The sequence below is a fragment of the Neovison vison genome, chromosome 1, assembly GCF_020171115.1.
Source record: "Neovison vison isolate M4711 chromosome 1, ASM_NN_V1, whole genome shotgun sequence".
Lineage (NCBI taxonomy): Eukaryota > Metazoa > Chordata > Mammalia > Carnivora > Mustelidae > Neogale > Neogale vison.
This window is the reverse complement of record NC_058091.1, coordinates 162,182,737-162,207,364: the sequence shown is the minus strand read 5'-3', so window position 1 is coordinate 162,207,364 and position 24,628 is coordinate 162,182,737. Positions and strand designations below refer to the sequence as shown.

The 24,628-nt window shown below is 55.9% G+C and overlaps 1 protein-coding gene across 1 annotated transcript in view; it reads left to right on the top strand.

Annotated features, from left to right (window-relative positions):
- The window catches only part of WNT3A (Wnt family member 3A), a 40,577-nt gene extending 18,588 nt beyond the window's left edge, over positions 1 to 21,989 (top strand). The window contains exons 3-4 of the mRNA XM_044261805.1: positions 15,933 to 16,198; positions 21,510 to 21,989. Of these exons, the coding sequence (XP_044117740.1) occupies positions 15,933 to 16,198; positions 21,510 to 21,989 (746 nt within the window). The remainder of the gene's footprint in view (positions 1 to 15,932; positions 16,199 to 21,509) is intronic.
- The last annotated feature ends 2,639 nt before the right edge of the window (positions 21,990 to 24,628 follow it).

Here is a 24,628-nt window from a genome sequence, read left to right as displayed (position 1 = left end):
GAAAACTCCTCTAGTCTTTGCAGATTGGCTGTGTCATGAAGTGAAGTCTTCTAACATCAGCTAGTCTGCCCACAGCCCTGCCTTAGCCTTCACTTCCTGCCTGCACTGGGCCTGATGATCAGCTGTGGACAGAAGCTTACAATCTCTCCTGAGCATGCTCTCTGCCCTTGGCATGAACATGACTTTAACTCTCCTGGTACACACAGCAGCTTTTCAAACCCTTAACCCCACAAAGCAACTTTCCCCAACACTTTTCCCCCACATGGCCGCTATAATTTTTTGTTCCACCTGGCAGCACTTGCTCATTTGATTTTCAGTGTCACTTTAGGTTAGCCACTGTTCAATCTTGAGAGAGTTCTGAGGTAGGCATCAGTTTTTCAAGTCAAACAGACAATTTCTTGAGGAACAACATATACTCTGCTCCCTCTGGAACTATCCACCCACATGGGAAAAATGCACACTGCCACCTCAAGACTTCTCTAGGCCAGGAAGGGTGGTGTGACCAGGTGAAAATGCCTCCAAGATCTTAGAACTTGTCAGAGACACCTTTTCTTGATTCAGCATTTGCTTGGTTTCTAAAAACCTTGAACTCCCTTCCAGGGCTCTGACAGTTTCTGCTCCATTCTTTCCATGTTTCTGTGAAGGAATGGGCCTCTGGAGCTCCTCATTTGGCCATTTTGCCAATGCCACTCCATACCACCTTCTCCAAACTGGCCTCAGAGGCCATGCAGTGCCACATTCTGTTAGAGGAGGTAGTTACGAAGGCCCGCTTGGGTTCTAAGGTAGGGGACCCAGACCCCACCCCTCAGGGCATACCGAGGTACCCTAGGGAGACAAACTCAGTGAGGATAGAACTCACTGGTTCAGCTGCCTCTGGAATGCAGAGGAAGGGGCAAGAGATGTCTGGCAGGAAGAGACACTGGCCCCTAGGACTGTTGGTGTGCATGGAGGGGAAGATAGCTGAGGAGGGGTTCTGAGAATGAAACCAAGCATTGCATGGAGAGTTGACAGTGCCAGATTACATTTTTTCAAGTGCCTGAGGCTCCCCCACTTAAGGTGGTCATAGCCATGCCCACAGGCCATGTAGGGAAGGGAGGGAGATCACACCATGTGACCTTGACTAGTGAGTCAGTTGACTTCCTGGAGTGTAAGCGTCCCTGTCTATAAAATGGGAGACTAATTGCCACTCAGCTGACTTCACAGAGCTGCTGGTTGGGGTAATTACATGGTAGTCCCCACAAGGACAGCTGCTGCCATGTGTGGGAAGATTTAGGGTCACAGGACACTGTGGTATATCAGCTATGTGAGGGCCTGCATGTGTGTATGTGTGTTTGTGAGTGTGTGTGGTATGGTGTGCATGAATGTGTGTGTGCATCTATGTGGTGGGTGGGTGTACATGTGTGGTATATGCATATGTGTGCATAAGTGTATGTGAGCGAATATACACATTTATCTGCACAGGTGTGTGTGCACACATGTGAACACACTCGTGTGGTGTGGTTGCCATCCATATAAGTCCTCTGCTGTGCCAGTGGTGTTGTGGTCTGAGGAGGCATGTCCATCAGGCCCCTAGATACCCCTGAAGGCTTCCTGCTCCCCCAGGTGAGAAGAAGTGTCAGGGACTTCAGGAAGGACACAGAAGCCTGACCTACTTGAAGAGGCTGCCAGCTGGGTGGTGGAGGAAGGCAGTGTCAGGCAGGGTCCACCCCACCTGGAAGCCAGGGAAGGAAGCCTGGGCTTACTTCTAGGCTCTACTCTGCCCCATGGTCTACATGTCTGTTCTCTGCCTGTTCTGCTGTACAGCTGGAAATCAGGAGGTGTGAGTCCTCTGACTTTGTTCTGCTTTTTCAAGACTGTCTTCACTATCCAGGACCCCTCGCCATTCTGTATGGATTTTAGGATCAGCTCATCAGTTTCTGCAAAAACAAAAGCTTGCATGTTTAGTGTGTGTTGAATCTGAAGATCACCTTGGGGAATATTGCCATTATGATATTAAGTCACCCAATCCATGAACATGGGATGTCTTTCCATGTATTTAGGCTTTTTTCAATGACATTGGGCAATTTTCAGCATACAAACCTTGTACTTCATTTGCCAAATCTATTCCAAGTATTTTACTCTTTTTTGATGCTGTTGTAAGTGGAATTGTTTCCTTAATGTCACTTTTGGATTGTTTATTGCTGGTGCCTAGAAAATCATGATTGGTTTCTATTGTCAAGCTCATACTCTGTAATGTTGCTGAAGGTTTATCAGTTCTGATGGATGTTCTGTGCATTCCATAGGATTTTCATATCGTTGACTAACAGGACCAGTTTTTCTTCTTCCCTCCAATCTGGATACCCTTTCTTTCTTTTTCTTGCTCCTTGCCTGGCTGGAGCCTCTGGGACAATGTTGGGTGGCAGTGAGCAGAATGGGCACCCCTGATTTCCTCCTGATCTCAGGAGTGGCTTTCAGTCTTTTACCAGTGGGTATACAGTTCTTAACTTTTAAAGATTCAGGTGTCAGGGTCTTCATTCATATCAATGAATACATGACATGGGAGAATTTTGATATGATGTGACTCTCAATTCTTTGATTTTTTTCTGAATTATATATGACAAAAATCACATAATAATCTACTATCAAAAAGTTTAAAAATCTGTCCACTCATGTCTCAGTTGGGTCCTCCTTTCACTCTGTGGAAAACAAGGAGTTGGCGATGACCTGATTTGCACAGAGCTCCATGGCCCAGTTGTTATCAACATGGCCTGGAAGCCTGTGTGTCCCTACCTGGGAAAAGTGGGAAATGGTGGGTGTAGGGGTGCAGGCAGGGAGAAAGGGAGGGTGCCTTGGAACCACCCATGTTGTCCAAGGATCCTGGCCCATTTCCATGCACCCTCCTGGGATACACAAACCTGACTTGGAGACCACTGGGGTAAGCCATCATTCCCACTAGGATGCAGCCTCACCCTCCCTGGCTACAAGCTCCGTCCTTTCCCCCTATGTTCATACATTGGGCTGCATCATCTCAGAGCCCAAATCACAACCCTCCAGGTATGCTCAGACACAATCTCCTCAGTCAGGGTGACCTTCAAGGGCCCTTGGCTTCTGCACCCAGTCCTGCTGCTCTGCCCTTTCACATGACCACCACCCCCTCCACGGGCACTCTCCTGGGGACTTATCCACTCCCCGCCTGCCTAAAACCTCACTGCTGCACACAGACTTCCCTGCCCATGCAGAGCTGCCTGCCTCTGCACGCTATCCTCACTGCTCCCCACAGTCTGAAACTGGATCAGCTCCTGCAATCCTCGTTCTCTCCATTCAGCCCTCTTCCCAGGCCCCGGAGCAGCTCCAAGTTTCCTGACTCTGTGCCCACCATCACTCTCCCAGGACAAGCACCAGGCCCTGAAGTGTGCCCTCACATCCGCTGGGGTCCCCTCTCACACACAGCAGATGCACAGCAGGTGTGTCCAGCATGAAGGCAAGGCGGCTGCTAGGGCACTGCCAAGAGTTTGCTCTGGTGCTTCAGAAAGAGGTGCCAAGCAGACAGGTGGCCTTCCCAGGAGAGGTGGTGCCTGAGCTGGATCTCCAAAGCTGCTGTTCTCTCTTTCTTTAGAACATGTGTATGGTGCTTTCTGGGGCTGTGCTGAGTGTTTTACACACAGCAAGAGCTTGGACATAACACCCATCCAGCAAACTGCTGCTCTGGTTGCAAGTGAGGACATTGGAGAGTGTTACAGGGGTGCAGAGGTGAGGCCGGGACTCCTGTGTGGGAGTCTGCAGGGTACCGAGTATACCTGGTGGGGTTGGGAGGAGAGCAGAGCTCTCTGCTGGGCACAGCAGGCCCACCGGGGCCTAGGGAGTGGGCACCCAGGGAGCAGACAATCCCCTGTCTTCTGGGCTATGGTCTCAGAGAGACCCTGTCCTCCCCTGCACCTCCTTATTCCTCAGAAGCCTGAGTCCTGGCCCCTCTCCTGTAAGGTGTCCACTTATACCTATGTCCTCCATGTCCCCCCTCCACGTTCCCACCCCTACAACTCCATGACCCGCAGGTCCACTCCCCTGTGTCCCTTCCCCCCATCCACTCCCCCACGACCTCCTTGTCGCTTCCCTGTATGCACACTCTTTTCTCTGCCCTCTGTTGCCTCTGCCCCTCCTGTCTGTCCCTTCTGCCCTCAGCCTTCTCCCATTTCTGCCTGGTGAAAATTGTCTCAGCCCCCAGGCTCTCACCACTTGGCTTTAATGGGAAGAGAAGGGCCCCTGTCCCTCTTGCCCACTGCAGGGCTGAGAAATGGCGGATTTCATTGTGGCCCAAGAGTTGAATGGCCCTCGATGAAGGAGCTGTCAGGTGCCCGAGAGAATCCAGCTCTGGGAAGCCATTGTGGAGCACCCCCCACCCCCTGCTTGCCCGGCTGCGCCTGTGGTAATCAATCTGATTGGATTAGGGTCAGGGCGACCCTAATCGTGTCAGAGGTCACCCTGGCTTTGTGGCAGGGTCCACAGGATGTCTGGCCACCCCTGCTGAGGCGGCCTCTTGAACAGAGCTTAATGCTGCCCAGCCAAGGGAGGAGAGGGGCCCAGCCGTGTGTGGACGTGTGCACGTGTGTGTGTGTGTGTGTGTGCGCGCGTGCGCGCACGTGCACACGTGAGAGGCTGGCTGGCCAGCTTGGGGCTTGGGGCTGGCTCGTTGGGGTAGACCTCTGGAAGCCGCCGCTGCAGAACACAGGGCTGGGCGCTAGACGTGAGTCCAGGCTGGGAGGAAAGGCCCTCTGCCCTTGCTCCAAAAGGCAGCAGGCTGATGTAACTTGCATCATGGGGCAGAAAGCATTTGAAGAATTTGGAGTGCATGGCAGCTATCTGTCCCTCCAGGCAGGCCCCCAGGCACCTGAAGGGCCTGCTTTCCCCAAGAGCAGGCCAACACCTCCTCTTGACACCCCCCGTTCCGGAGGTGAGGGGGTGGGGAAGACCCAGGGCAGGCAAGACTGGTCCCAGGGCTCCGGGCCCCAGCAGACAGCCTGAAGAAGGCCCAGCCAGGCCCTGAGGGAGCTCAAGGGCCACCGTGGCCCAGGTCTAGGCCCATGGGCTTTTGGGCAGCATGTAGCCGCAGGAAGAGGGATGTGGATCCATGCGGCCTCTCCCCGTAGCACCCCAGCAGGGCAGGGCACTGAGTGCAGGCCCTGACCCCCAACCTGCATTGTCCACTCCCTCAGAGCCCTGGAGCCACAGGGCTGTACTCCCTCCACTACCGTGGGGTCTCAGTGCTGGGGAGATGCTGGGCCTGTCCCTCTGCAACAGGGAGCAGGTGTCCCTCGCAGTATGTGGGGAGAGGGTTTCACTGCCCGTGCAGAGAGATGGGCTAATCCTCGCGGGGGATCTACTCCTGGACCTCACCCCACTGGACAGCTGAGTTGGGGTCCCAGTGCTGGTCCCTACTGCAGGACTCCCTGAGTCTCTGGGGCGGGGTTCGCTGGTGTCAATCAAGCTTTCAGCAGGGCTGTGCCCTCCCCCAGACAGTGGCCTTCCTTTGCAGCCCCCTGCCACTATCCTTGGTCAGTCCCCTTGAGGGCCTGCCCTGCGGAGGAGTTCACTGGGACCCGCTGCACTGGGACGCTCCTGAAAGAGCCCCTTCCCGGGCCGGGCTCCCGGGGGGTGGTCTGTAGGCGCCCTGTGTGTGCGGGGGCCAGGACGGCACAGGCCGGCGAAGGGGCTTGGGAGGGCGGCGAAGGGGACGCAGGCCCCGGGGGAAGCGGCGTCCCGAATCCAGGTTGCGACCCCTGACCCCCGTCCGAAAGTGTGTCGGTTCCAGGCGGCTGGGGGGGCGCGGCCAGGCTCGGGCCTCCCCGCTTATCATTAACTCTGCCTGGCGGGGAGGTGGGGGGGGGGGGTGTAAGGGGCCAGGAGAGACCCCGGCGGCGCCCCGCGGCTCCCGGCTCGGAGCACAATGTCCTGGCGACCAGGACAAGATTAAGCACAGGGGAGGCGCGGGGCCGCGGGCGGTTCACACGCCCTCGGGAGAGCCGCGCGCCGCCGCGTGTGAATAGCGCGCTCCCCCGCGCCGCAGGCCCCTCGGCAGTGCATACCTCCCGGTTGCTATGACTGGCGGGCCACGGCCTAATCGCCGACCAGGGGGAAGCTCATATAGAATATCGCGGGCCATTGTGGGCCTAACGCGGCGTGACAGTGCCGCACAAAGGCGGGTTCATTAGCCCCAGCGGGTGACCGGGACGCCGGCCGCGCGGTGCCAGGGGCCGCGGCCGCCGCGGGGCGCGGGCGGCATTCCGCTCCCAGGGCTCCGCCTTTGTGCGGGGCGCGGCCGGGGGTGGACCGACGCCGCCACCGCCGCCTCCCCTCCCGGACTCTGCCAGCTCTGGGGCCGCAGACGCCGGGCGTCCTCCTGGGGCCGAGCCCCGGGCCCGGGCTTCGGCCTTCCTCCGGCAGCTCCGCGCTGGGGACCCCGAGGGCGGAGGGAGCGCCAGCTTGCAGAAAGTTCTGGAAGAGCCTTCCCCATCTCCCCGGCCAGCATCTGCGGGCCTCTGCCCCTGCGAGAGCTGCGCAGCTCTCGTCTTTGCCCCTGCTTCTGCAGCCGCCTCCTTCCACCCCTCCCTGCCCAGCGGGAGTGCGATGGGAGGCCCCAGGGAGGCTGAGGCCACCCTGTCGTCGGGGTTGCGTGTGTGCGGGGCTGCCGCATGCTGAGAGCACCCCTAGGATGCTCTAGGAGCGGTGGGCAGGCGCGCAGAGAAGCCTGGGGGCTTGGTATCCGCAGGAGCCCAGAGCCCGGAAGGCCCATCCAGCCTTGGGCACTGCAGCTGCCACAGGAGCGTGCTCTTTGCTCAGAAAGGCTCCGGGCCAGCAGGGCTGGCCTGTAGGACTGGGGACTTACTCCCACACGCCTTGGGGGAGGGCAGCCACAGCAGCCACAGCCCGAATGTCCAGCCAGCCTCCTTGCAAGGTGCTGGGGAAGAACGGGCTGCAGACTGGAAACCCACGCCCTGGCCAGGGCCCTGTGGTTACCGCGCAATACCATGGAGGCCAAAGAAGGGGCTCCACAGAGGAAGGAGAGCGTGCCCCACCCCCGCCCTTGACAACCCTCTGCAGATCTGAGGCTGCAGTCGCCTCAGTGTCATGTACATCTTGCCCCAAGGTCAGACTGCCCAGAGGTGAGACTGAGCAGGGGGTCCCAAGGTGCCTTACAGAGGCAAGTTCAGTGGAGGGACAGTCCTTTTGCAGCCACTGGTCAGCCAAGAAAAGTTCTGGTACTGGACCTGCAGCTCTTAGGGGAGCTTGCCCCTTACCCAGCACGGGTGTAGGTCTCTGCCTCCCACCAGCTGACTAGAGACAGGCCCCCAAGTCCTAAAGCTTGGGCCTGAGGCCAGCCATCAGGTAGGGGCCAACAAATGGTCTGCAGACACTAGCAGGAAGGAGGCAATGACAGAGATCCCCCAACACAGCTCCCATGCCCCACTGATATGGAGATTTCACCTCCCCATAATAATCACTCTATGTCCTTCTGATACGAGAAGTGTCAGCTCTTCTGATGCAAGAAGTGCCCTTCTGATGTGAGAGGTGTCAGCTCCCCCATTTTAGCCCCCTGATGTCCTTTTGATGGGAGGGGAATCAGATCCCCCATATTAGCCCCCTCTCTGTCCTTCTGCTATGAGAGATGTCAACTCCCCCATATTAGCCCCCTCCGTGTCCTCCTGATGGGAGAGGAATCAGAGCCCCCATATTAGCCCCCCAGGTCCCTCTGGGTAAAGTATCTCTGATGGGTAAAGTATCAGAGATTCCCCATATCAACCCCCCCTTCTCACTCTGATGGAGGATTTATGGAAGTTCTCTATGCTACGACCCTCATACACCCATCTTAAGGAGGTTGTATCAGAGACGCTTCTCCCCCTCCCCATGCTCCCTCCTCTCTCCTGGTGGGTACCATTTGGGGGTCTCCTGGGTCTGGCCTCCATCTTGGGGGGGGGGGTCTGCCAGTCATGGTGCCCTGGGCTATAGTAGAACCTGGGGGTTCAGCTCAGGGTTGCATCAGAATCATCTGGGGACCCCTTGGAGAAATAGGTGTCCCTCCAAGAACTGTGGCCCCAGGGCCCAGCTTCTGTATGCAGTGATACACTGCCTGGGGTGACTGCTGATGGAGCAGCCCCTATCCCTCCTCTCTGCAGAGCTCTCAGAGTGGTCCACCCAGGAACTCCATCTCTTTGATCAGTGGTCATATCTAAACCACAGCCCCCTTCCAGGATCTTCTGCTGCTGGAGGTCACACGTGTTTCTCAGAAAGGCCACTCCAGTACCCCCTTAGTCTCATCCTTCTCATCCAGTGTGGGACCCCACAGTCCTCCCCCAGGAGAGGAAGGGTAGGCCACCAAACATACCTGGTGGAGTCTTAGGACCCCTTGTTGGGGGTGCAGGAGCATCTCCTGGACCTTGTCTGGGCTCAGCATTCACTACTGTGGGTCAACTGTGGGTCAGCCACTGACCCACTCTGAGCATGCTGGGGCTAAGGGGGCCTGCAGGACCCATGGCAGTGCTAGGCAGAGAGGAGTGCCCATCTTCCTGTCTGGGTCAGTTCTCTCAGCAGTGATAAAGATGCACCAGACCCAAGGCAGGGTGACCTGTTGGTCCAGGCTGAAACAGCCTCCTGGATGACCTCCCTGCAGGACAGTCAGCTCCAGAACAGAAGCCGCAGGCTTCTGTCCACTAAGAACAAAGTCAGTGCTCAACTAACAGTTGCCAATTGCCAACGTCATGGTGAAATGTGAAAGATGAACTTTCTTCAACACAAAGTACCCTGGAAATATATCTTTTTTGTGCGTTAAATGGTTTTTTTTTTTTCTGAAATTACGATAGTTCTTTTTATATGTCTTATTCTCCCACAAAAAAAGTAAAAGTAACAACACTTGGTGATCCTAATTCAGTCCTCAGATGATCTCTGGTACTTGACAAGCCCATGAAACTCAAATCTGGAAACAGGAATTTGTTAAGATCCCTCTAATTTTCAAGTTCGGAAAGGAGGCAAAATTACTGCCAAAGCCTATCTCATGGGTGACGCCTAAGGTTCCACTAGACTAGCTGGGATGGAACACTGTGGGACTGCTCTCCCTGCCCTCTGCCAGACACCCCATTCTTGCTAGTCAGGATTCCCTCAGCTGTCCCAGACTTTACTCATCCATCCATCTACCATGTATCCACCCACCCACCCATCCATCCATCCATCGTCCATCCACCATATATCCCCACCTACCCACCACCCACTCACCCATCCATCCATTGACACACTCTTCTACCCCGATCAATCCATCCATCCACCCACCCACTCACCCATCTGTCCACCCATCTACATGTTCATCTATCCACCATCCATCCATCCAACTATCCACCCATCTACAGGTTCACCTATCCACCATCCATCATCTATCCATTCATCCATCCATCCATCTATCCCGCATCTGCCCATCCCCCCATCTATCCACCCATCCATACACCCATCCATTCATGTACACATTCATTTATCCACCATCCATCATCCATTGATCCATTCATCCACTCACCCATCCACTTACCCATCCATCCGTACATATATACATCTATCCACCCATCTACACATGATCCACCATCCATCCATCCATGTATCTTCCCATCCACACATCCATCTATCTATATACCCATCCACACCCCCACCCACCCAATCAGCCACCCAGCTAGCCAGCCAGCCACTCACTAATCCATTCATCTACCCATCCATCCATTCTATCCTGCCCAAGTTCAGGTTGGGAAGCTTCATTGTGTATCATTATTTCCCCTACTCTATCTCTCATGAATTATAAGGCAGATGTCCTGACACAGCTCAAAACCGAGAACCTGATGCACAACAGCAGAGTTCAAGTTCTGGAAGGAGGCAGTTCTTTCGCTAGAGGCAGGATTCCCCTGGTTCACTCTCCTCATTTCCACTACAGGGATTCTTTCCACTGGAGAGTGGGTCATCCAGATTCTCTGTAATTGACAATCAGATGGGTAGTTCCTTCAACTTTTGAAAACCTGAGTTGTTAGAAATTCCATCAGATAGAGCAGCAATCCATTGTCTTGCAGATTTCTTACCTATGTTCTTGAGAATGGATACGTTACATCTTACCCACCTCATATTCCTAGATCTGAGCCCAGACTCTCAGATCCTGGATGGATGGATGGATGGATGGTGGGTGGATGGATGGACAGATGGTTGGGTGAATAAATGGATGATGGATGGATGGATGGGTGGAAGGAAGGATGGATGAATGGGTGGAAGAATGGATAGATGGTAGGTGGATGGATGATGGATGGATGGTGTGTGGATGAATGGATAGATGGGTGGGTGTGGGTGGATGGATGGATGAATGGGTGGAAGGGTGGATGGATGGTGGGTGGATGATGGATGGATTGTGGATGGATGGATGAATGGGTGGGTGGATGGATGATGGATGGATGGAAGGGTGGATGGATGAATGGTGGATGGATGGATGGTTTTATGGATGGATGGATGAATGGATGGTGGGTGGATAAATGGATGGTGGATGGATGGGTGGGTGGGTGGATGGATGATGGATGGATGGTTGATGGACAGATGGATGGAAGGGTTGATGGACGGATGGATGGAAGGGTAGCTGGATGGAAGGGTAGATGGATGGGTGGGTGGATGGATAAATGGATGTGGATGGGTGGAAGGGTGGAAAGATGGTGGATGGATAAATGGATGGTGGATAGACAAATGAATAGATGGACAAATGGATGAATGGATGGTTTGATGGCTAGATGAATGGATGGTGAGTGGATAAATGGATGGTGGATGGATGGATGGTGAATAGGTAAATGGAAGGTGGATGGAAAAATTATTGGTGGATGGTTGGACAGATGGATGAATGGGTGAATGCATGGATGGGTGCATGGGGAGATGGTGGATGGATAGATGATAAATAGATGGTAGATGTATAGATCGTTGGTGGATGGTTGGATGGAAAGATAAATGGGAAGATGGTAGATGAATGGAAGAAGGGATAGATTATTGATACTTTGCGGATCTCAATAAATAGTTGGTAATGAAACCATGTCAAGTTTCTGGCAAAGATGGCCTTCCCCAAGGAGGATGCTTACCTCACAAAACGACTTTGTCACCCAATTCCCTTTCTTCTTTCTTTTCCCAACCCCAACCTCAATTACAAAATTGTGACAGTCATTTTCCGTGTGTCTTATCCTCTCAGAGAAAAGTGACAACCCTTGGCAGTCCTAGTTCAGTCCTCCAGTGATCTCGGTTACTTGGCCAGCCTGTGACATCCAAGTCTGGAGACAAGATCGGTCTAGTTCTGGAGTGCAGAGACCCAGGGAGACAAAGCCCATCTCACAGGTGTGAAGACATGTCCTGGAGCCAGCAGGGCAGTCCTGAGCACCTCCAAGGGCTCTGGCTGACTCTATCCCAGGCACCCATATGCTCTCCTCCTCTCTTGACCTGCTGGAGTCCATTGCCGTGACCTCGATGGGTGTTTACAATCTCATTTCAAAGATGTGATTCCCTTCCCACAGTGTCAGGGCTCCTCTCCCGCCCCCTGGCTGCCTCTGTTGTATAAATAGAAGCAGAAACTTCTGACAAAGCTGGTGTTGGTGGTTAAGAGCTTTGCTGTGACTGGGGCGGCTGCCAGGGCTCCAGACCCTGGTCTGAGTCCCCACTGTGCCCTCCCCATCCATGGCCTCAGGGGAGCCCTGTCCCACCTCCTCTAAAGCCTGAGGCTGCCCCAGCCAGTCAGATCATGACCTTCTTATCTCAACCCCCTGTGGAAATCCCATAAAAGCTGTGGGTTCTCCACCCAAGCACCCGCGCGCACGCACATACACACAACCCACAAGTGTTCTGGCATGCCCTGTGATTCCTGCTCATAGGAAGGCTGCCAGAGACCCCTACATCAGAAGCCCCACTACTGTAGGGTATCACCTGGACACACTGGGGGGTCTTCCTTCTGCACGACCCTAGCATGTACTTCCATGTTGTATTTTGCAAGAACTGTAGACATACAGAAACATCGCAGGCACGGTACCGAGTCCATCTCCTCTCCCACCCCCCACCCCCAGGGCTGACAAGCCCCAGATGCAGCCGCATCCGTCAGAACAAAGATCTGCCAGTGTGAACTCTGGACTTTGCCCAGATTCACCCGTCTTACCACCTGTCTGGGATCCTGTCCTAGGTCCGCCTGGCCCATGCCTCTCATGCCTTCGAGACTAGGAGGAGCTTGGTCAGGCTTTTTGGGTTTGCCTGATGTTTCCTGAATCTTTGTTGAGAGGGCCTCCATGGGTGTCCCTGGAGCATCTGCTCAAGGCCAGTTGGTATCCACCACCTTCCTCCTGGGGTGTCCACAGCCCTGACCCCTCCAGCAAGGTAGGGCAGGCCAGGTGTCTGCCACGCTAGGGCACGGCCTTCCCAACCTGTGTGGAGGCTGCGTGCTCCATTGAAAGCAGACTTCCTTTGCCAGAACAAACTGCCACACACTTTTTTGGCCATGGGTCCTATGGCCTCTCCTCAGAGGGTTCTTTTCCTTTGGAGCAAGGTGAAGGCAGGCGACAAGGTGTCCTCGGCCTTTGGGACTCCGTGTGTGATGAGCCCTTTCCTCTCTGGGCAGAAGGGGAAATGGAGGCCTGTGGGGGAGGGAGGCCTGGGCAGGGTCACACAGCCAGCTGGTGACAGAACAGGGCAGGACCAAGTTCTGCTTCCTCCAAGTTCAAGGCCCCGCCCCTCCACTCCACCCCAAGCACGCCCTTCCCCTTGAATGTGTCTAGCACCCTGGCCTGTCTGCGGAGCCTGATAAGCAGCCAAGCCCTTGTTCGGGGAAGGAGCAAGGCCCCAGGCTCACTGGCTCTCCCCTTATCTCAGAGGAGGGAAAGCGGGCAGAGGCAGAAGCAGCCTCCTCCAGTAGGAGTGCTTCTGGCCCCCTGGTCTGGGATCAGGCACTTAGGGCCTGAAGAAGGGCCATCAGGGGCTCCAGCCAGCGTGCGCAGCCCGAGGTTTCAGGGAGAAAGGCACTGGTGTGGGTACTGGGTTCCAGCCATGCCCAGGACATGCCAGTCTGCCCCAGGAAACTGCAGGGCCCTGCACGGAGTGTAGGGGAGGCTGTAGGCCGGGACTCTAGCAGGGTGAGCAAGCAAGGAGCCAAGCCCACCTGGAGAAGAACATTCTCTTGGGAAGACAAAATAAAGGTGGGCTCTGCTGGAGGGAGGGACAGAAGGACAAGGTCTCCGTGTTCAGGGCACACTGGCATTTATTCATGGAGGCCTTAGACCATGCCTGCCTGAGAACTGATGGGTTGTGTGACAGAAGCAAAGTGAGGCAAGGGGTCCGGCATCTGGGGGAGTGGCTGCCTGCTGGCCTCTGAGAAAGGGGGCAGTGAAGGCTGCTGAGTAGGGAGGGGTGGAGAGCCAGCCCCATGGGCTCAGATCCTGCAGATCCTGTCCCAGCCCAGGGCCACTGGAAACGAAAGATGAACAAGACACAGTCCCCGCCTCAGGGAGCTTCCAGGCTGGGGAGGGGACAAATCGGGAGTGAACAGAGGCAAGAACTCCCCGGTCCAGGCACTGACCACACCCAGATGCCAGGGCCTGGACCCCAGCCTGAGGAGCAGACAGGGGAAATGGCAGGTGCACATGAACAGAGGAGCAGCTGCAAATTGCCTAAGGGGAGGACAGGGGCTGAGTGTGGCTGGAGGACAGGGAGCAGCTGCCAGAGCTGGGAGGGCAGCAGGTGGGACAGGCCTGTGTGCAGGTCAAGCAAGGACATAACCCCAAGAACTCAGAGGGGCCCAGGCAGGGCTAGGTGGTCATGAAGCAAAGGGCTGTGCCCTCAGCCTGTGTGTACACATACCTGTGCACGCATGTTTGCACACATGCACCTGCCTATGCGTGTGTGTTGGTGTGTGCATGCGTGTTCATATATGTGCACCTGTCTGTGCATGTATATTTGTGAGTGTGTGTGTGTGTGTGTGTGTGTGTGCAGACATGTGGGTGGGGGAAGCTGCAGGCTGGGGCCTTGGGTTCCCTCCAGGAGCCTCTGATGGTGCAGGGACAGATGCTGAGGGCTGGACTCAGGGAAGGGCTGAGGGGAGCGGGGGTGGTGGGGGGAGGCACGGGATGGTAAATGTGCGCTTTTTGGTGACAGGTGTGTTGGTTGTTGAGTGAGTCTAAGTGTGTATATGCTACTGACTGGAGCCCGTTTCGATACTCCCCTTCTCTACCTGCCTTGGCTTTGGAGCTCGCAAGCTTGAGGAGGCATGGGGAGGAGCCCACAGCCGCTCCTCACAGCCTCTCTTCCCTCCGCAGGAGGAAGATCACCCACTCATCCCCGTCCCAAAACAGAAGTTCTCGGGCAAGAATGGGGATGGGGAGGCAGCTGCACCCTGTGTCAGGAGCCACTGGGTGCCCCAGCACTGTCCCAGCTGCTGCCTAGGAGGAATCTGGGGACATGCAGGTCACCCACCCCATGCCCAGCATGGAAGGCTTGTACAGACCCACAGGTGCAGTGCACTCACAGAGTCTGAGGAGGCCTGGCTGGGGTCCAGCCTCTGCAGAGCCCCCACATGCTCTGTGCTTCCAGGCCTCCCTCAATGCCCCCCACATGCCTCTGTCCGCTCCTGGCCCACCTCACCAGTTCCTTCCCGAGCTCCAGCCCTTCTCCACTGCTCTTCTGCAAAACCGCTTCCCCAGCCTCAGTTTCCCCCTGCCTCTGGGGGCCTGGGTAGCCTCCAGACCAGCCCCTGGGGTCTGGAGGAACCTGGATGCTGAGGCCCTCAGCATTTCTAGGACTGGGTGCAGGGGGCTGGTACAGGGCACTGAGTGCTGTGGAGGCCACTGATCTGGAGCAGGTCCCAGAAGAGGTGGCCATTCCTGGAGCTGGGGTGAAGAAGGGAAAGGTGTGCAGACAGAACGAGAGGCACAGTGCACAGTGTATGGGCCAGAGCTGCCACCCAAACAGGCCATTAGGCTGCCAGACGCTTTGGGCTTGGACATCTGGGTCAGATGCACTCTGCACTGCTGGGGTCCAAGGAGGAGGTTTACTGGTTGTATCTACCATGCTCTGTATTCTGTCCCTGCTGGGCCGAATTCCAGTTTCCCTTTGGCAGTGCACTACTGCTGACCCAAGACGCTCAGTTCCCGGTGCACAACGCGAGGGTCTGGTACATGTGGGCATTGCACAATGGTCACCACTGTCTGGTTGATATCCATCCCCCCGCAGGGTTCCCGTTGCCAGTCTTGGGGTGGGAGTTCCGAAGCCCCATTCTCTCAGCAGCTTCCAAACATGTGAGACAGATGTGTTAGCAGAGGTCCCCAGAAGTCCCCCTCGATTGGGGAACTGCACATCACATCCCCAGGACAGACTTTTTCCAGGCCACAGATCTCTACTCATTGACCTGCAGAGAGATATTTTGAAGCCTCCCCACTGGGGCTCTTACCAATAAAGTGGCCGTGCCATTTGCTTCCTGGGCCCCGCGAGCACCTGGGTGTCCTCCCAGGTACATACCTAGCCGCATGGCCTGGCCACAGGGGAGACGTCCATTTGTAAAAGGAGGTCACACACTGTCCAAGGCGCAGCCCCAATCCCTTTGCCCCCAGCGGTGCTCAGGGCTCAGATCCTGCATGTCCTGGCCAGCACTGGCTGGGAGCTGGCCCGTAGATGGCCGGAGTCTCAAGGAGGGCTGTCCAGCACTGCTCCTGGACTCCTGGGCTGGCTGGCCCCCGGGGACTTTCTCCTGATACTCGTCCTCCTCCATGGGTGTTCTGCACCAGGGGCAGACCTGCCTGGCCGCTCGGTGACTGTGAGTTCAGGATGCACGCCCACCCCGGGGGCCCAGGCCCAGCCCAGCAAGGGGCCGCGGCGCCACGGGCCAGGCTCTAGCACCCAACCCCTGCTGGGCCTGCCAACCTGGTCGCCTCTCTCCACAGCCACGCGGGAGTCTGCCTTTGTGCACGCCATCGCCTCTGCCGGCGTGGCCTTCGCTGTGACACGCTCGTGCGCTGAGGGCTCGGCGGCCATCTGTGGCTGCAGCAGCCGGCACCAGGGCTTGCCGGGCGAGGGCTGGAAGTGGGGCGGCTGCAGTGAGGACATCGAATTTGGCGGCATGGTGTCTCGGGAGTTTGCCGATGCGCGGGAGAACCGGCCAGACGCCCGCTCCGCAATGAACCGCCACAACAACGAGGCCGGCCGCCAGGTACCATGGCAGCTCCTGGCGGGTTCTGGGGGTGTGTGGAGTGGGGCAGTGTCCTGGGGCTCCTGGCCTGCATGTTCCGGGTGCAGAGGGGTCATCTGTCCAGGCCCTGTGCGTCCTGCAGGGGCACAGACACAATGGGGTCTGGGGGTGCACCTTCTGACAACATTCCTGAGGTCCTGGGGAACCAGAAGCTCTCTGAGCTGGACATGTGCCCTGGTCCCCTGAAGGGAGGGCTGTTGGTGGTGGCCAGGCTAGGGAGCTGCTCCCCTGTGCCAGGGCTGTCTGAAATGGCCCAGTCCAGCTGCTGCACCAGGGTCGAGGGTAGTCCCACAGGGTGGCAGGGTGGTGGGCTCAAGGCCTGCCCTGCAGGAGTGCCTGCATGTCCCAGGAGAAAGACAGCGAGGTCCATACGGCACTGCGTGGGACATTGTGTGATAAGGAAGGGCACACACAAAGTGACGTGGGCACCGCAGAGGGACCACACCCCAGGCTGGCATCTCAAGAAAAAGCCTTCTATCGGCAGTGGTGCTGAAAACAGTGTATGCAAAGGAACACAGTTCCCTAGGTGGAGGGAAGCCAGGAGCCTTGGGGCAGCCCCAGTGCTTGCCTGTGAGTGAGGTCATCTGGTAGAACAGCAAGAGGAGAGCAGAGGAAGAAGAAACATGGGGCCCAGCAGGAAGGATGGCGTCTGAAGGTCACAGGGAGCCGATGGAGCCCTGAGCACTTGGTGGAGCCCAGAGAGCCCGAGCAGATTCCGCAGTACAATGAGGGGCTGGCCTTAGGACCCAGGACCGCAGGGGACTGAGATGCTTGACTGCCAGCAACAGAAGATGAGGAGACTGACTCATCTTTCTGTCAGAAACAGGACAAATACAGGACGCAATGTGGGATGTGTACTGTTAAAAGCATGGGCTGCCTGTCACCTGACTTATCCCGGGGACGACACTGCAGTGCTGACAAGAAATAGGGTCTTCAGTGAAGGGTGCTGGCCCATTGGATCACCGTATGTAGGAAGGAAAAAAAAAAAAAAAACCTTGACCCCTACCTCACACCATATATAAGGTCAATTATGAACCCAGGTGGCAAAGGTAAAGCCAACAAAGAAACATGGTAGGAAGAAAGCATAGGGGAACATTTCTGTGACCTTGGAGTAGGCAACGGTTTCCCAAACAGGACCAAAAATCTTTCACAATGAAAGAAACATGTAGCAATAATGTGGACCACATGAAAGTAAAGAACTTGGGTTCATAAAAGGATGGGTATAAGGGTGTCAGAGGCTGAACAGGGGACTCCATGCAGCTGGAAGAGAACACGATGGGAGTTTCTGGGGAGCAGGTGTTCAATGGCTGGCAAATGGTGAACTTTTGTCCAATTTTGCATTTACAGCATATATACTAACCCTAACCCTAACCCTCCCAGAGCCAACAGCCCCACCAAGAGTGCTATCTCTAGGAAACCATGCCTCGGTTTAGGCTGGGACCCTGAGGAGTAAAGGAAAACCAGAAGGAGACCAGCCCTTGATCACATGTGCAGGCTCGAAAAATCTCAGGATCTGAGAGCAGATTATGGTGTACCCAAATTGCTGGGTTTTCCACACACCTGGAAAAGGCAGGCAAATCCTCTTTGGAGGAGGATCGCCTTTTTCAAGTCAGAAAAATGTTTCTACAACTAATTTCTCAAACACAGCATTCAGCACATAATCAACAAGGATAGCCTGTCACGTGAGCTAGTGATACAATGAGTGATCATTGGCAAAACCCACAGGGACAAGTCCACAGGGACTCCAGATACTGGAATTAGGAGACACAGATTGTAAACAAAGAAATATGCTTCCTTAAGTTTATAAAGCCAAACTGCAAGTGTGAATGTCTCAGCAGGGAACCAGAAACTGTAAGTCATAGAATGTAATTGGGAAGGAATCACATGGCCATTGTAGGACTGAAGGGTCTATGAGGAATCCCAAAACAGAAGCATCCCTCTGCACCCCTGGAACTCAACTAAAATGACAGCAAATGAATATTACAACACATAAGAACAAAATCACACCTGACAATGGAAACCAGGGACTAACGTGGCAGCAAAAGTTTTCAGACTAATAAACTAATCCATGAATACTTGGGTCTTAGGAGAAAGTAGAATCTTAAACCAATAGAGGAGAACTCTGAGAACCAACCCAGGACTTACTAGTATCAGGTATCTTGAAAATTAGAGATCAATAATGGGGCTAAACATGGGAAGATGGGCTGATAATCCACTTTAAAAGCAGTTTATAACCCACCAGATCTTCTGTCCAACTCCTTGCAACCAGGAAAAGTCCCTACCCTTTACCATGGTGGAAGTCTGGAGGTCTGTTCTCCAGGAAGGGCAAATCACAGTGTGTCTGGACCGAGGGACACCAAGGACAGCCTGGGGAAGGTAAGGTTTCCTGAGAGAAAGTTGTCTCCATCTGCACACATCTTTCTCTTCCTAGTCTCTGTATCCCACAGTGAATCTTGATGACCCTCTCCCCTGGGGGTTGGATCAACCTAAGAAGAGACTCAAATGAACTGACCTGGGGTTCCCCCATGAAGTAAAGTGGCCAGGTCACTCTACAATGAGGGCCTATGCTGATAAGCCCCCACCAAGCACATGAGCCCCCAACAGGATGTGTAGTGTTCTCCTTTTAAATATGAGCAGCCAGCCAAGGATCCCAGGACATCTGAGGAAAGCCGCTCACAACCACAAAAGTGAAGACCAAAACAAACGAAAACAGAACTTGTGAGAAAGAGACACTGTAAGGAGAGATGAAAACTTCAAATACTGCCACTAGTCCAGGTGCCTGGCTGGTTCAGCTGTACAGTGTGTGACTCAGGGTCATTAGTTTGAGCTTCAAACTGGGCACAGAGATTACTTAAATGTTTTTTAAATGATTGAAAAAAGGGAAAGAAAATAAAAACTGCCACTATCCCCAGAGAGATAAAATACTCTTTCCATAAAAATGAAATAGGGTGTTAAATTAAAAGAAAATGCTATTAAGAGAAAAAAAAGCTGCTGTATATAAAAGTAGAATAGCAGAAACCAAACTCCCCACACAAAGGTTGGCAGATACTTGAGACACGCGTCCATGGAACAGAAGGAAAAAGACAAAGAGATGGAAAATAGGAAAAGAATGGAAAACAAGGAGGATCTTTCCAAGAGAGACAATGATGAACACGAAGAAGAGAATGTTGGCAAAGAAGGCAGGAACATTCCCAGGACTGAGAATCACAAGTTTCAGACCAAACAGACCCAGTAAGTGACCCTGGCACGTGAGAGAAGAGACCCATATCAAGACCTATCACACCTTGAAATTCACAGGGAAGCCCTCCATGCTGTGGGTTTCATGGAAAGGATCAGGAATCAAAGTGGCATTCAAGCTCCCAAGAATAGCAATGGAGGCTGGAAGAAAGATGGAGCCATGCTTCCAGAGTCCTAAAGAAAATAAGACTCTCAACCAAGAATTTTATATCCAGCTCAACCCTCTTGTCCACTTTTTACATAGAAAAGATATGTTTTCAGGCATGCACATTTCACAAAATCTACCAGATAGCCTCTGAAAAAGATGTCTTCAAGAAGCTGAAATCACAGAATATGCAGCACGTTTGGGCATGCACACTTCACAAAATATACCAGATAGCCTCTGAAAAAGATATTTCCAAGAAGCTGAAATCGCAGTATATGCCGCCTATTTGAACATCTCAAAGAGGATATTCAGATGATTTAGGGAGGGTTTGAGTCTGAATCTGTAATAAGTATGTAAAAAACAGCAACAATAAAATTCTGTAGAAAAAGAAAGGAATCCTACCCTGTCGTGGGGTTTGGCTGGGTATGACTTTAACACAGTCCCAATACCGCCAGTCCTGGATATCACTCTAGCTGGATTATGCTTCCACTTTAGGGTGGAGGGGGCTGGGCAGTTGTGTGCTGGAGCGGTGGGTGATGGTGAGGAGCTGACTTCCCACCCTCCATGGTGAGAGGGGACACATTGCTGGAGCCCCCAATGCTCAAGAAGCAGCCAGACAAACATTCCATTGGACATGCAAGAGGCACGGTGTTGCCTTGGCTGGTCAGGAAGGTGCTGTGCACAAGTGGGTGTGGGAGCGAGTCTCAGGGACTCTTGGACTCCTCAAGGTATAAGCATATGTAATTTTGATAAAAGTCGACCTGAAGACACTGAAGAGGTCTGTCCTCTGGAGAAGAGAAGAACATAGATATGAGATGGAGATGAACTGGGGGAAGGGATGCCAGATAGTACTGATGCCCAGAAAGGGCCAGTATGAGAGGGACATGTAAAAGAAACAGGAGAGAGGCAGGGTTTGGATGTAGAGCCCACTGTACACCGGCCAGCAGGAGTATAATGGGACTCACGCACTTGGCTGTACAGTTCCCCGTAGCCACAATGAAGGAGGAAACGGGTGGTATTAGCTTTAACATTAAATTTTATCAAGGCGGATCTACCAACCAACATGGTATCATTGCAGTAGTGATCACCATCACTATTGAACTGGTGAAGGAGGTAGTTTACATCCTCTTGCCTGAGGATCTCCAGGGCTCATGGGTGGCAGGCATCCACCACAGTGGTCCAAGCAATGGTGGACAGGTAGGTTTGAGTTACACGCCCCTTCTCCCCCAACCCCACCCCTTCCCTCCAATAGAGGAGGGAAAAAATGTATCCCTCAGCTGTTGGCCCTCAGGGCCCCAGAGTCCCCCAGCCTCCTCCCTCCACACTACCTCCCTCCTCTTGGAATTCTCGTCCAGCCCCATAAACCCAGCTTCCCAGACCCTGAAGGTGGGCTGCTCAAGCCACTCCCATTAGTCGTGCTCAGGTACGGGTCAGCCCCTGGCCTTGCCACCAGGTACATATCCTCTGGGCTGTGGTGTCAGGCTCTCCCAGTCAGCATTAATGTCACCCTCCTGCATGCCCAGACCAGACCATCAGTTACTGTCACTGTCCCTTCCTTCCTTCACGCAGTCGTACAGGCTGCCTGTATAGACCCAGCCAGGAGACAGGGGAGGCTCCCAGGCCCTGCCCTCCGGGGATCTGGTGTCAGCCAGGGTGCGGACCCACAAGAGCACCTGCAGCGCAGAGAAGAGGCGGCACCGGGAACCCGCGGAGAAGGGCCTTTATGGAGGAGACAGGTTGCCTTGGGCTTGCCAGGAGCACATGGGGCGGGGGGTGGGGCGGTGCAGGCAGGGAGCGCACCCCTGGGGAGCAGGCCCCTGCACGGATGGTGAGAGCCAGAGAGGGGGGTGCGTGGGGCCCGCCCTGACGCCCCCCGGCATGCTTCTGCAGGCCATCGCCAGCCACATGCATCTCAAGTGCAAGTGCCACGGGCTGTCGGGCAGCTGTGAGGTGAAGACCTGCTGGTGGTCGCAGCCCGACTTCCGTGCCATCGGCGACTTCCTCAAGGACAAGTACGACAGTGCCTCGGAGATGGTCGTGGAGAAGCACCGCGAGTCGCGCGGCTGGGTGGAAACCCTGCGGCCGCGCTACACCTACTTCAAGGTGCCCACGGAGCGCGATCTGGTGTACTACGAGGCCTCGCCCAACTTCTGCGAGCCCAACCCCGAGACCGGCTCGTTTGGCACGCGCGACCGCACGTGCAACGTGAGCTCGCACGGCATCGACGGCTGCGACCTGCTGTGCTGCGGCCGAGGCCACAACGCGCGCACCGAACGGCGCCGCGAGAAGTGCCACTGCGTCTTCCACTGGTGCTGCTACGTGAGCTGCCAGGAGTGCGCGCGCGTCTACGACGTGCACACATGCAAGTAGCGCGCCCTGCGCGGGGCCGCCCCGACGGCTGCGGGGTGCGCAGCGGGAGTCCTGGGCGGGGACGGGGCTCCTCCCGGGATGGGGGCGGGGTCCCTAGCTAGGTCCCGGACGGGTTAGAGGCTCCTACGGGACAGGGACAGGGGTCCCCAGCTGGGGTCCTGGACGGGGTAGGGTCTCCTCCCGGGACAGGGGCGGGAATCCTCCCTGGACGGGGGCGGGGGGTCCTCCTGACAGGGGCGGGGCCCCCAAGTGGGGCACCCGGGTCCGCCCTGAAAGCGCTGATTTCTTCCTCGATGGGGCGGGGCTCCTCTCTGGGGGCGGGCCTCCGGGTGGGGTTCCTGGATAGGGGTGGGCTCCTCCCTAGTAGGGCGGGGGTGGCGGGAGGAGTACCTGTATGGGGACCGTGTCCTTAGACTGGTTCTGGTTTCTTCCTTGAATGGGGCGGGGCTTCTCCCTGGGGGCGGGGTTCCAGGACTGGCACTCCTGTAAGGGAGGAGAGTCCCCTGTGGTAGGGCCCTGGGGTTCTACACGGGTGCGGGGCTTCTGGATGGAGGGCGGGGTTCCGTGTGTGGGGCTTCCGCGTGGGGCGGGGTCATCTCTGGGGGCGGAGTTCCCAGCGGCCGTCCTACTCCCCACCAGCACACCTGTGAGATTTCAAGCCACTTGGCCTGCGCGGAGCAGAGACGCGGCAGGCTGGCCTATCTCCTCCCAGCCCTTCTTCTGGGCCCTGTGATCCAACCTCCAAGTCGGATGCTCCGGGACAGTTAAGGGGTCTGGAGGCCTTGTGGCACCCCTCCGTCAGCCAGGCGTCTGCCGGAGCCCCAACCAGGAGCCCAACCAGACAGCCGTCACCCCGCCCAGTCCCAGGAACCTGGACAGGATTGAACCAGTCCTGCCTGGGGAAAGCACGTGGGGCCCAGCCGCAGAGGGGCCTGGACCCAGAGGCCTGGCCCTGCCCCTGCTGCTGTGCGCCCTGGCCTCGGACCCCTGGGCCCTCTTCCTGTGGCGCAGCACCCCCCAGGCCCCACCGTCGGTTTGACCAGCCCAGATCTCTACTTTGGCACTGATGGAAAGTCTCACCGCCTGGCCTGCCCTCCCCCTGCCTCAGAGGCTCACTTCGATTTGGGCTGGGTTGTTGGGGAGGGGAGGGTGAGTACACCCCCATGCTGCGGGCGAAGGCCCCTCAGTCCCCAGAGGGGTGGTCACCCTCCCACCCCCCATGGCCAGGACTGACACCCCCCGCCAGGCCTGCTGCTGTGGCTGTGGTGTCCAGGAGCCTCTGGCTGGTGGCTCCTGTCCTTCTGACTCATCCACCCTGCCTGGGAACAGGAGGCGGAGGGACCTCCCCCCGGGGGCTGCCAGGCAGAGACCTCTCCTCGCCCAGCCTCTGCCACTGTGAAATGTCTCCCAGCCCCGGCCGGAGGGCCCTTGCCCAGGCAGGGGGAGCAAACGGTGCGGCACCATGACCTGCACACCTCTGGGGACACCATCTCCCTCGGCCTGGAATTCTGCATTTGTGATTTTAATGTTTTCCAATGCTGCTACAGCCACCATACACTGGAGCAAGACAAACAGCTGTGTTGTTGTTGTTTTCCTTTTCTTTCTATGAAAGAAATCATTGCAGTCATAGCTTGTGAGTTACAAACAATTGGGGAGAAAGTAAAAAACAAAGAAGAAACTATGAAACAAGACTGGATTGTACTGGATTTTTGGCAGGGGGTTGGTGAGGTGCAGGGGCTGGATCGGTGGTGGCCCTCTGGGAGGGGCGATGTCCATGGGCCAAGACGGGAGGACCCCTGGGGCCTCTGCTATGGCCCGCAGAGGCCAGAAGTCCAGGGGAAGGGGGAGGGTCACCAAGGACAGAGATGGGGTCCCCCTCGTGGTCCTGCCCAGGGTTTTCCAAGAGCCTGGCCTGGCTGGGAGGTAAGACACAGCCCCTCAACCCAGGGCTGGCCAGCGCAGACAGAGCCTAGGTCTCAGGGGGCTCTTCTGGGCCTGGCCTCCTCTGACCAAGGCCAACAGAAGTCATAGCTCATGTCATGGAATCCAGCATGAAGGTCACAGGGACATCCGTAGCTGGGAGAGAGCCACCATGTGAGGCCAGGATCTCACAGGGTCTCCTCCCTGTTCTCATCCAGCTCAGGCCTGTGGTCAGAGCCGAGCCAGGTTGCCTGGCCTTCCCTCTGTGGCAGGGCATAACTAGTGTGCAAGGCTTGGCAGGGCTCAGCAGGCTCTAAGTGTATGGTGGGCACCATGCTCAGGACCTCAGGGTGGGGATGGGCTAGCCCTGCCTTTGGGAGCCCCCTACCTGCCTTTCTTGGCTGGGCAGGGAGAGCCCCCAGGACAAGCAAGGTGCCCTGCTGGCTGAAGTCTCCCACGGCCCCTCCATGGTGATCCAGGGGTATGTGGAGTATACAGGGTTGACTGCAGCCTCTGGAAACTGAGGCCGCACCGTCACCTCTCCAAGCCAGGTGCAGGGTCCCTGCTCTTCTCTCTGCCCTTCAGTGCCCCAGCTCTGTGCTCTGCCCTGATATCCACTCAGACCAACCTACAGAGAGGGAGAGGGCTGAGGAGTCAGGGGTGGGGGGGACAGGCTGGGCTCCATGGGGGAGGGGAGGAAGATGACCAGGACGCTGAGG